Source organism: Panthera uncia, assembly GCF_023721935.1.
Source record: "Panthera uncia isolate 11264 chromosome D3 unlocalized genomic scaffold, Puncia_PCG_1.0 HiC_scaffold_8, whole genome shotgun sequence".
In the NCBI taxonomy this organism is placed as follows: domain Eukaryota; kingdom Metazoa; phylum Chordata; class Mammalia; order Carnivora; family Felidae; genus Panthera; species Panthera uncia.
This window is the reverse complement of record NW_026057586.1, coordinates 61,630,455-61,642,770: the sequence shown is the minus strand read 5'-3', so window position 1 is coordinate 61,642,770 and position 12,316 is coordinate 61,630,455. Positions and strand designations below refer to the sequence as shown.

General features: G+C 37.3%; 1 protein-coding gene across 8 annotated transcripts in view; it reads right to left on the bottom strand.

The window, feature by feature from the left end:
* CEP192 (centrosomal protein 192) overlaps positions 1–12,316 on the bottom strand; it is a 132,750-nt gene that overhangs the window by 96,622 nt on the left and 23,812 nt on the right. For 7 of the 8 annotated variants that reach the window (XR_007455460.1, XM_049620481.1, XM_049620485.1 and 4 more), the window contains 3 exons: positions 5,226–5,374; positions 3,938–4,082; positions 2,561–2,694 (listed from right to left, as the gene is read on the bottom strand). Coding sequence is in view for 6 of the 8 variants with exons in the window: in XM_049620481.1 (XP_049476438.1) it covers positions 2,561–2,694; positions 3,938–4,082; positions 5,226–5,374 (428 nt within the window). In the remaining 2 variants the exon portion in view is untranslated. The other variant, XM_049620486.1, reaches the window with a different exon arrangement.

The window sequence follows — 12,316 nt, the reverse complement described above, 5'->3', positions numbered from 1 at the left end:
ACCTGTTGCCAAGAAATTTGTGAATATTCAACAATATTAAAACTAAAAATACTGTTTTTAATGACAAATAATTGCTAATAAGAGAAATACTTACTATAACAGGACAAGTTCCTTAGCCTACAATTAAATGGCATGGATAGACATACTCGTAAAATTTATCAAATATCACTTTTTGACAAAATCAAGATGAATAGATGCTCTCTCCCTTTTTTCATTGGCTACCTCTAATCAGATGAGAGCTGGACTGTTAACCAGATATATTAGAATCATAACTCCATACTGTCAGATGACTATACATATGACAAAGCATCCATAGCAGGAAAACCCACTGATTCTGAACACTTGTTCTGGGTTACCTGAGGCAAGGGGCTTTCTATCATGTTTGTACTTAACTGTACAGTTAACTGTTCTTAACTCCTTGGATGAGTAAGAAATTCTTGAAGCTGCTGAAGAGGCAAATTCTGCATAAGTAAAATGTTCCTATACACAATAAAGCACTACATTGTACAATACAATCACTGTAATGAGAATTCAGAAAAATAAATGTAGTCCAGAGTTACTGAAAAGTAACCAAGGACTTCATAAAAGGTTGGAAAGACTGGGGCTCCTGGGTGGCTCAGTCTGTTAAGCTTCCATCTTTGGCTCAGTCACGATCTCATGGTTCATGGGTTTGAGCCCTGCGTTGGGTTCTGCACTGGGTGTGCAGAGTCTGCTTCAGATTCTCTGTCTCCCTCTCTTTCTGCCCCTTCACCTCTCACTCACGCATGCTCTCTCTCTCTCAAACATTAAAAAAATATTTAAAAAATAAAACTTAAAAGACTGGAAAGATGATCATTATCTGGATTAGGGAAGAAAGGGAGAAAACAAAATAGGAACAGATGTATAGAAGAAACATACATGAGAAAAGAAGATTAACATGGGGCCAGATTATAAAGCATTTTAAGGATTATTAATTTGAAACACTGAGACACAAAGAATATTTTATGTAGTATATATACATATATATATGTACATATGTACACATGCATACAATCATACACATTAAAAACCTTTGTAACAAGATTAACCTGGTATTGACAAATGTAACGGAATGGGAAAAATACTGTAGATGGCAGGGCGCCTGGGTGGCTTAATTGGTTAAGCATCCAACTCTTGATTTCAGTTCAGGTCACGATCTCACAGTCATGAGATCAAGCCCCACTTCAGGCCCTGCACTGACAGCGTGGAGCCTGCTTAGGATTCTCTCTCTTCCCCCATTCTCTGCCCCTCCCCCACTTGTGCACTCACTCGCTCTCTCAAAATAAACATAAAAGAACATTTTTTTAATTTAATAAAAGAAAGTAAAAATACTATAGATGGCACAATAAATCAGACATGAGGTAGTAAGCATCTTGAATTTGAATAGTGGTAAAGAGAATAAATAAGAAACAATAAACCTTAAGACACAGTCCTTAGAACACACTGACAGAAATTAGGTTTTCTGAGCTTTAAAAACAACAATCCCATTATCACTTACCACCTTAATCAGTCAAAGGATTACTATGAGGATAAATAACTGTCTCTACATATATCAATACACACACTCCCTCCAAATTAAAAATCATCAAACAATCCTGAGGCATACATTAAAAAAGGGACAAAGAATTGCTAAGAGCCAGAAATGACTACCAAATTTCAAGTGTAGGAGTAATGGGTTACCATTAACAAACAGAAAACAATAAAATGAAAAACAAATATGTTTGAGCAAGATGAATGGTTTGCTTTTTTGTTTTGACACCAAGCTAAAGAACTTTTCAAATGAGTGATCTAAATGCAAGTCAATGAATACTTAAATTTAAGAAAATGTATGTAATTGTACATTTAACATAATCTTAGTGATCTCAAAGATACATACAAACACACACACAGAAACATTATCAGTAGGGAAATTTTTTTAAATTTCTTTATTGTTTACTTTTGTGAGAGAGAGAGAGAGAGAGAGAGCGAGAGAGAGAGAGAGAGAGCGCGCATTAGCAGGGAAGGGTCAGAGAGAAAGGGAGACATAGAATCGGAAAGCAGGCTCCAGGCTCTGAGCTGTAGCTGTCAGCACAGAGCCCGACGCAGGGCTCAAACCCACATACTACAAGATCATGATCTGAGCCAAAGTCAGGCGTTTAACCAACGGAGCCACCCAGGTGCCCCAAGCAGGGAAATTTTTTAATACTTGTTTCTACATTTTCCAGAAGTCAACAGTTGTTGCTTTGAAAAAAATTGATACTGGGGCGCCTGGGTGGCGCAGTCGGTTAAGCGTCCGACTTCAGCCAGGTCACGATCTCACGGTCCGTGAGTTCGAGCCCCGCGTCGGGCTCTGGGCTGATGGCTCAGAGCCTGGAGCCTGTTTCCGATTCTGTGTGTCTCCCTCTCTCTCTGTCCCTCCCCCGTTCATGCTCTGTCTCTCTCTGTCCCAAAAATAAATAAACGTTGAAAAAAAAAAAAAATTAAAAAAAAAAAAAATTGATACCATACAAAAGATTTTTTATCCCTTTCGTAGAAAACTTAAAGAAAATGCATATAAACTTACTCTGCCATGATGTGACATAATACCCTTCAAACTGTCTGCCCTTTCTTTCTCTTGCTCAGTTCTCTGAGTACTAGAAGAAAATGATAACACACCATCTACATGCCTTCTACTATCTCCAGTATCTATAAATTTACCTGAAAAACAAGAAAAGAAATTAATGGAGCAAGGTCAAAGTTTCAGTAATCTAATATAATAACTGCTTCTTGCTATTTAAATTATTTCATGTAAACCTAACACTTAGCAACCATATGACAAATCACAGGACTTAGAAATCATATGATAAATATAGCAATTTGCATATAAGAGAAGGTAACCATCAATAGAAGGCAACAGTAAATGACAAACTGCTACCACACAGAGAATTCATTTCTAATTCTCAAATGTTTGAATAAAACACACTCATTTGTAGGAACCAATGCAAGCAATATACACTACAGTACCTTTTTAAATTTATTTATTTTGAGAGAGTGAGGGAGCGTGTGTGAATGCGAGTGGGGAAGGGCAGTGAGAGAGGGAGAGAGAGAGAATCCCAAGCAGGCTCCACGCGAACAGCATGGAGTCTCACACGGGGCTCGAACTCACAAACCATGAGATCATGACCTGAGCCAAGATTAAGAGTCAGAGACTTAACCAACTGAGCCACCCAGGTGCCCTTCATACTGCAGTATTTCCTTTTTTTTTTTTTTTAATATAATTTATTGTCAAGTTAGCTAGCATTCAGTGTATACAGTGTATATAGCTCTCGGTTTTGGGGGTAGATTCCCGTGATTCATTGCTCACATACAACACCCAGTGCTCACCCCAAGTGCCCTCCTCAATGCCCATCACTCATTTTCCCCTGTCCCCCACCTCTGCCCCGCCCCCCACCTGTTTGTTCTCTGTATTTAAAAGTCTCTTATGGTTTCCCTCCCTCCCTCTCTGTTTGTAACTATTTTTTCCCCTTCCCTTCCCCCATGGTGTTCTGTTAAGTTTCTCAAGTTCCACATATGAGTGAAAACATATGGTATCTTTCTCTGACTGACTTATTTCACTTAGCATAATACTCTCTAGTTCTATCCACATTGCTTCAAATGGCAGGATTTCATTCTTTCTCATTGCCAAGTAGTATTCCATTGAATATATAAATCACATCTTCTTTATCCATTCATCAGTTGATGGAAATTTAGGCTCTTTCCATAATTCATATTGCAGTATTCCTAATAATACTAATGTACTTAGGTATTATTAAAAACTCTTTTGAAAGTTTTAGACTATTTAAAAATCTGAAGGAATGCAATGATTAATACAGGTTACACTATACCAAAGAAATGAATTCCTTGGAAAAAAGGCAAAGTCAAACACAATTTAAGAACAATGGAGTTGTATTTTAATACTTACTGATCCCAGGCACACAAACAACATGGCCTTCTTCAGACTCTTTGTGGATTGTTTCAGAATTTCCTGAAGAGTGTGAGCCATGGGAAGTCAGAGAGCTGTTATTTTCTGATTGAGATTTATAGTTCAAGCTACCATTTTCATTTGCCTGTTTAAAAAATAACTTAGTTGTATTATGTTTTTAATTAAAAAAAAACTTTTTTAGGGGAAAAAGATGAGAAGCAGAGAATGACTTCTTGACAAAAGGATGCCAGGTAATTAATAACATAGAAGGAACTGGAAACATCACCAGTATAACCACCACAGGAATAATTGTTTCTAGGAGGCCTCAGCAATAATACTAAATCCAGTTGGCAAAAGGTTCTTGGGGAATAGAAAGCTCACAGGGCCTCAATGTGTCATCCCCAGATTATTTCTTGATAACAAAGGAGCAAAGAAAGGCACTTACACAAAGAGACAGCTAGCCAACACCACATTAACCAAGATTATCAAACACAACATCACTAAGAGTTGGACAAAGAGACTCCCATGTCTCCTGATGTAATACAAGGAGAAGCACACAATATCCTTATGTTTAATCTTAACCTGTTCACAATGAACATGCTTAATTTGAATTGTCAAAATGTTTAATCAGTAGGAGGAAAAGCAATCAGACATACCTAGTTTACGAGTCATTTTACAAAAAAGGCCTAGATTTTACATAACTTTAATGACATGGAAGAACTACAAATCAAAATACTAAAGAAACATGACAACCAAAAGCAACTGTAATCGTTGATTAAATCCTGATTCAAAAACAATAAAAGTAAAGGGCATTTTAGAGGCAACTGGGTAAATGTAAATGAATACGGATGATATATCCATTTGTATTACTGTATCAAAATTAGATAACAGAATTGAGATTATGCAGGAAAATATCTTTATTTGCAGGAGATAAATGTCAAAGTATTGGGGTGCCATGTCAAAATATCTGTACATGCCTCTCAAATGATACAGGAAAAAAGTATTCATGGAGGGATAAAGAAAATGTAAAGATGGCCAAATGTTAACAACTGGTTGATCTGGATAAGGGGAATACACATACATGTTCATTGTAATATTCTTCCATTTTTCTGTAGATGAAGAAAAAGTAAGAAGCAGGAAAGGATGGGCAAGGTATTTCTCATAACTTTCTATCCAGAAAAACAGAAACCAAAGAAAACCAAATTTTGTGTTTTATAGTAATATCTAAAGAGACCCGTAACAGTTTCCTAAAGTCAAATTTCTGAAAAACCGTAAGACTGGAACATACCTGAAATGGATCATTTGCAGGTAATTTAAAATCTTTTTCTGGACGTTCTTGTCCTTCTAGGTCTTCATATATCATTCCTGGAATAGCCAGTTGCTCAAAATAAGCCTCCAAATGTTCATCATAAAACTCTTCATCATCAATATCGTCATCTATCGGTAAAATGGAAAAAAATAGGAAATTTTTTAAGGTACTGACTGAACTATAAATAATATTTAATCAAAAAGGTTGATAAAGACTTCTGAGGAAGAAGGCAGAGTAGGAGGACCCTAAGTTCAACTAGTTACATGGATACAACTAGATAACACCCACATCAGTGTGAATAACCCAGAAAAGGATCCGAAGACTGGCATAACAAACACTCCACAGCTAAATGTGGAGAAGAAGCCACATCAAAGAGGGTAGGAAGGGCAGAGACATGGTCAGGAGCTAAATGAACCCATGGGATAGTCTGCAAAAGGGAGGGACTCCAAGGGTGCAGAGGGATTTCACAGGTTCTTAACAATCACTAGGGCATAACACCTGGAACTTTAAAAATCAGCAGGCTCTGCTCTAGCAGAGTCAGGAGGGCAAGAGGAAACGGAGTCCCTGCCTTTTAAGTGACAGCACAACAAACAGCCCTGCAGAGACACAACACAGAAGCAGCAGTTTGAAACGGTATGTGGAGGGAAATGTGGGAACTAATTCCGGTGCATTTACTAGGCAGGCAGGGATCATTGGGACACTTCTCCAGAAAAAAAAGGAGCTGACAGGTGCCATTTCCCTTCCCTGCTCCACAGCTTAAATACACAAACACCTGTGGGGACCAGTGGGGTGAAGATGCTAACAGTGCGCCCCGCATTCTCCTGTGGACACACCTCTTCCAATACACTTTTGCCAGAGCCCACCCAAAGTAGTGCCACAAGTCTGGCAGTATGCAAGCAGCCCTGATAGGGGCCAGCACCACTCCAAAGTGACTCCTGCCCCAGGAAAGGAGAAAGAAAACCACACACACCAGTCAGATTGTGGTCCTGACAGTGGGCTGAGGGCAGACAGCTGATCTGACTGCAGACCTACCCACCAACAAAAGCTTCTCAGAGGACAATACAGGGAAAGCACCTTGCAGTTTGATGCTACCACAGCTCTGGCAAATGCCTATTCTGACTCAACTCAAGCCCAAGGCAGTGCAGAGTGGCCCATTACAATATGGGGAATAAACCCCGCCCAAAACAGACAAAGAGAAACTCTGCAGATGACTGCACTGAAGGCAAAAGTGGCTTGACCACAACAGCAGGATACACACAACACACACAGGAGATGCCCCTAAGTGGCAGGTTCTGGTGAACAGGGGACACTGTACTGTAACACACTAATGACCTCTTCTTCATAAGGCCACTACTTTCAAGAGCAAGAGATGTAGCTGACTGTTGAACCACATAGAAACAGACACAGAGAGTTAAATGAAATGACAAGACAGAGTAATATGTCCTAAGTGAAAGAACAGGACGAAATCACAGCAAAGACCCAAGCAAAAGGGAGATAAGTAATATTCCTACTGAGAATTTAAAGTAATGGTCATAAATATATGCACTAGGGGCATCTGGGTGGCTCAGTTGGTTTAATGACCGACTCTTGATTTCAGCTCAGGTCATATATCTCACAGTTTGTGAGCTTGAGCCCTGCATCAGGCTCTGCACTAACAGCATGGAGCCTGCTTGGGATTCTCTCTCTCTGCCCCTCCCACACTCGTGTTTTCTCTTGTCCTCTCGCAAAATAAATAAATGAAACTTTAAAAAAAGAAGATACACAAAGGACTAGGGAAAAGAGTGGAGGACATCAGTGAGACACTTAACAAGGAAACAGAAAACATAAAAAAGAACCATTCAGAGATGAACAACTCAATAACTAAAATTTAAAATACACTAGATGGAATAAATAGACTAGGTGAAGCAGAGGAACAAATTAGCAACCTGGAAGGCAAAGGGATGGAAAACAAGCTGAACGTTAAGAGAGAAAAAATAATAATAATAAAGTGAAAATAGACTTATAGAACTCAGCAACACCATCAAACATAATGACATTTGCATTATAGGGAAGGAGAAGAGAAAGAAGAGAGAGAAGGAAAATAGAGAGAAAGGGGGGAAGAAAATTTATTTGAAGACATAATGGCTCAACACATCCTGAATCTGGGGAAGAAAACAGAAATCCAAATCCAGAAGGCACAGAGAGCCCCCAACAAAATCAACTCAAGGAAGTCCACACCAAGACACATAGCAACTAAAATGGCAAAAAGCAGTGATAAAGAGACAATTCTAAAAGCAGCAGGAGATAAGAAAACAGTTCCATACAAGTTCCATACAGTTCCATACAAGAGAAACCCTATAAAACTATCAGCAGATTTTTCAGCAGGATTTTGCAGGCCAGAGGGACTGGCATGATATATTCAGTGTGCTGAAAGGAAAACACGTGCAGCCAAGAATACTCTATCCAACAAGGCTATCATTTAGAATAGAGAGAGAGAGATACAGTTTCCCAAACAAAACTTAAAGGAACTCAAGACCAGTAAACCAGCCCTACGAGAAATGTTAAAGGTAACTCTGAGTGGAAAGAGTTATATATAGGAGTAAGAAAAGCACGTAGCACAAAAGCAGTAAAAATAAGTGTATCTATAAGAATTTGTCAAGTGACTCACAAAACAAAAGGATGCAAAGCAGGACACTATATACCTAAAATGTGGAGGGAAAAGGAGTAAAGAATGGGTTAAAACTTAAGTGGCTATTAAAATAATAGATTGCTATATGCAGAAAATATTATATACAAACCTAATAGTAACCACAAATCAAAAATCAATAATAGATATTGAAATAATGAAAAGAAAGGAATCCAAATACATCACTAAAGAAAGCCAGCAAACCATGAGAGGAGACAGCAAGAGAAAGAACAGAGAAGAACTACATAAACAGACATAAAACAAGTAACAAAATGGCAATAAGTACATACCTATCAATAATTACTTTGAATGTAGATGGACTAAACATTCCAAAAGACACAAAAAGTGATGGAGTAGATAAAAAATGTAAGACCCATCTATATGCTGCCTTTAAGAGACTCATTTCAGACTTAAAGAAACATGCAGATTGAAAGTGAAGGGAAGAAGCAATTCTTAAGCAAATGGAAGTGAAAAGAAAGCCAGGGTGGCAATACTTACCTGGGACAAAACAAAGACTGTAAAAAGAGAAAAAGAAGGACACTATGTAAACATAAAGGGGACAACCCAACAAGAAGATATAACAATTAGAAATATATATGCATCTACCATGGGAGGACCCAAATACAGTAAGCAGCTGAAAATAAACATACAGGAAGCAAGCAACAGTAACACAATAATAGTAAGGGACTTTAACACACCACTTACAGCAATGGGCACATCATCCAACAGAAAATCACCAAAGAAACAGTGACTCTAAAAGATACACTGGACCAGATGATCTAATAGATATATTCGGAACATTCCACCCTAAAACAGCAGAATACACATTCTTTGCAAGCACACATTCTCCAAAACAGATTACATATTAGACCACAAAACAAGTCTCAACAAATTCAAAAAGACTGAAGTTATACCATGCATCTTTTCTAACCACATGCTATGAAACTAGAAATCAAACATAAGAAAATATCTGGAAAGAACAAAAATACATGGAGGTTATAACATGTATAACATGTTAACATGTATAACATGTATAACATGTATAACATGTATAACAAAAATAACATGCTACTAAGCAATGAATGGTTCAATAAAGATATCAAAGAAGAAATCCAAAAATACACTAACAAATGAAAATGGGAATACAACACTCCAAAATCTTTGGGATGCAGCAAAAGCTGTTCTAAGAAGGAAGTTTATAACAATACAGACCTATCTGAAGAAGCATGAAAAATCTCAAATAAACAACTTAACCTTACAAATAAAGGAGCTAGAAAAAGAAGGGCAAAACCCAAAAACCAGTAAAAGGAAGGAAGTAATAAAGATTAGAGCAGGAATAAATAAAAGAGAAACTAAAAAAATAGAACAGATGGGTGAAACCAGGAGCTGGTTCTTTGAAAAGATCAACAAAATTGATAAATCTTTAGCAGGACTCATAAAAAAAGAGAGAATGGACTCAAACAAATCAGGAATGAAAGAGGAAAAATAACAACCAACACCACAGAAATATAAGGGATTATAAAAGAGTATTATGAAAAGTCATATGCCAACAAACTGGACAACCTAGAAGAAATGGATAAACTCATAGAAACATATAACCTCCCAAAAGTAAATGAGGAAAAAATAAAAATACTGAACATACCAATTACCAGCAATGAAATTGAATCAGTAATCAAAAAACTCCCAACCAAAGTCTAGGACCAGACAGCTATGAATTCTATCAAACATTTAAAGAATAGTTAGTATCTATTCTTCTCAAATTACTCCAAAAAATAAAAGAAAAAAGAAAGTTTCCAAATTCATTCTATCATTACCCTGATACCAAAATCAGATAAAGACACTATAAAAAAAAAAAAAAAGAAAAAAAAAAAGAGAGAGAGAGAGAACTACAGGCCAATATCTCTGATGAACAGAGACACAAAAATCCTCATATTAGCAAACTGGGTCCAATAATATATTTAGAACAATATCTCACCACAATCAAGTGGAATTTATTCCTGGAATGCAAGGATGTTTGATATTCATAAATCAATCAACATGATACATCACACTAACAAGAAAGGATAAAAACCACATGATCATTTCAATAGATGCAGAAAAAGCATTTGATAAAGTACAGTATCCATTTACGATAAAAACCCTCCACAATGTAGGTTTACAGGGAACATACCTCAACATAATGAAGGCCATATATGAGAAGCTCATAGCAACCATCATACTCAGTGGGGGAAAACTAATGAAAGCTTCTAAGGTCAGGAACAAGACAAAATGTCCACTCTCACCACTTTTATTCAACATATGACTGGATGTCCTAACCACACCAATCGGACAACAAAAAGAAATAAAAGGAATCCAAATTGGTAAGGAAGAAGTAAAACTTTCACTATTTGCAGATGACATGATATCATATGTAGAATACCCTAAAGACCCCACCAAAAAACTATCAGAACTGATAAATGAATTTAGTAAGGCTACAGAATACAAAACTGATATACAGAAATCAATTGCATTTCTATACGCTAATAAAGAAGTAGCGAAAAGAGAAATTAATAACCCCATTTACAACTGCACCAAAAATAATAAAATACCTGGGAATAAACTTAGCCAAAGAGGTGAAAGATTTGCACTCTCAAAACTGTAAAACACTGGTGAAAGAAACTAAAGACACAAATGGAAAGATCTTCTAAACTCATGGACTAGAAGAACAAATACTATGTGCATACTACCAAAAGCAATCTACAGATTTAATGTAATCCCTATCAAAATACCAATAGTTATTGTTCACAGAACAAGAAAAAATAGTCCTAAAATTTGTATGGAACCACAAAAGCCCCTCAATAGCAAAAGCAATCTTGAAAAAGAATAACAAAACTGGGGGCACCTGGTTGTCTTAGTTGGTAGAGCATATGACTCTTTATCTCAGAGTCCTAATAAGTTCAAGGGCCACAGTGGGTGTGGAGCCTACTTAAAAAATACAATAAAACTGGATGTATCACAATCCCAGGTTTCAAGATTCACAACAAAGCTATAGTAATCAAAACAGTATGGTACTGGCACAAAAACAAACACATGGATCAAGAGAACAGAATAGAAAGCACAGAAGGCACCTGGGTGGCTCAGTCAGTTAAATGTCCAACTCCTGATTTCGGCTCTTCATGATCTCACAGTTCATGGGTTAGAGCATGTAGGGCTCTGTGCTGACAGCATGGAGCCTGCTTAGGATTCACTCTCTCCCTCTCTCTCTCTCTGCCTCTCCCCTGCTCATGTGCTCGCTCGCTCTCTCTCTCTCTCTCTCTCAAAATAAATGAACTTAAAAAACAAGCAAACAAAAAAGAACAGACAGCCCAGAAGTAAACCCACAATTATATGGTCAATTAATCTTCGACAAAGGCGGCAAGAATATGCAATGGGAAAAAGACAAGTCTCTTCAATAAATGGTGTTAAGAAAACTAGACAGCAACATGCAAAACAATGAAACTGGACCACTTTCTTACACCAGGGTCCTAAATGTGAGACCTGAAACCATAAAAATCCTAGAAGAGAGCACGGTGGGTTATGTCTCTGACACTGACCATAACAACTTATTAGATGTGGTCTCCTCAGGCAAGGAAAATAAAATAAAAAATAAACTATTGAGACTACATCAGCATAAAAGGCTTCTGAACAGCAAAGGAAACAATCAACAAAATATCTGAAAAAGGGTTGGTATCCAAAATATATATAGAAGTAATACACAACCAAAAAAAAATCCAATTTTTAAAAATGGGCAGAAGACATGAACACACATTTCTATAAAGAAGACATACAGATGGTCAACAGACACATGAAAAGATGCTCAACATCACTCATCATCAGGTAAATGCAAATCAAAACCACAATGAGATATATGACCTCATACTTGTCAGAATGGCTAAAATCAAACACACAAGAGACAACAAGTGTCGGCAAGGATATAGAGAGAAAAGAACCCAGTGCAAACTGCACTGCAGCCACTGTGGAAAACAGCATGCAGGTTCCTCAAAAAATTAAAAACAGAACTACCCTCTGATCCAATAATCACACTACTGGGTATTTACCCAAAAAATACAAAAACACTAATCCAAAGGGAGACATGCATCCCTGTTTATTGCCTCATTATTTGCAACAACCAAATTATGGAAGCAGCCAAAGTGTCTACGGATAGGTGAATGGATAAAGAAGATGCAGTTCACACACACAGGAATATTACACAGCCATTAAGAAGAATGAAATCTTGCCATTCACAATGATGTGGATGGAACTAGAGTCTATCATATTAAGTGAAACAAGTCTATCAGAGAAAGACAAATACTAAATGATTTCATTCATATGTGGAATTTAAAAAACAGAACAGGGGCGCCTGGGTGGCGCAGTCGGTTAAGCGTCC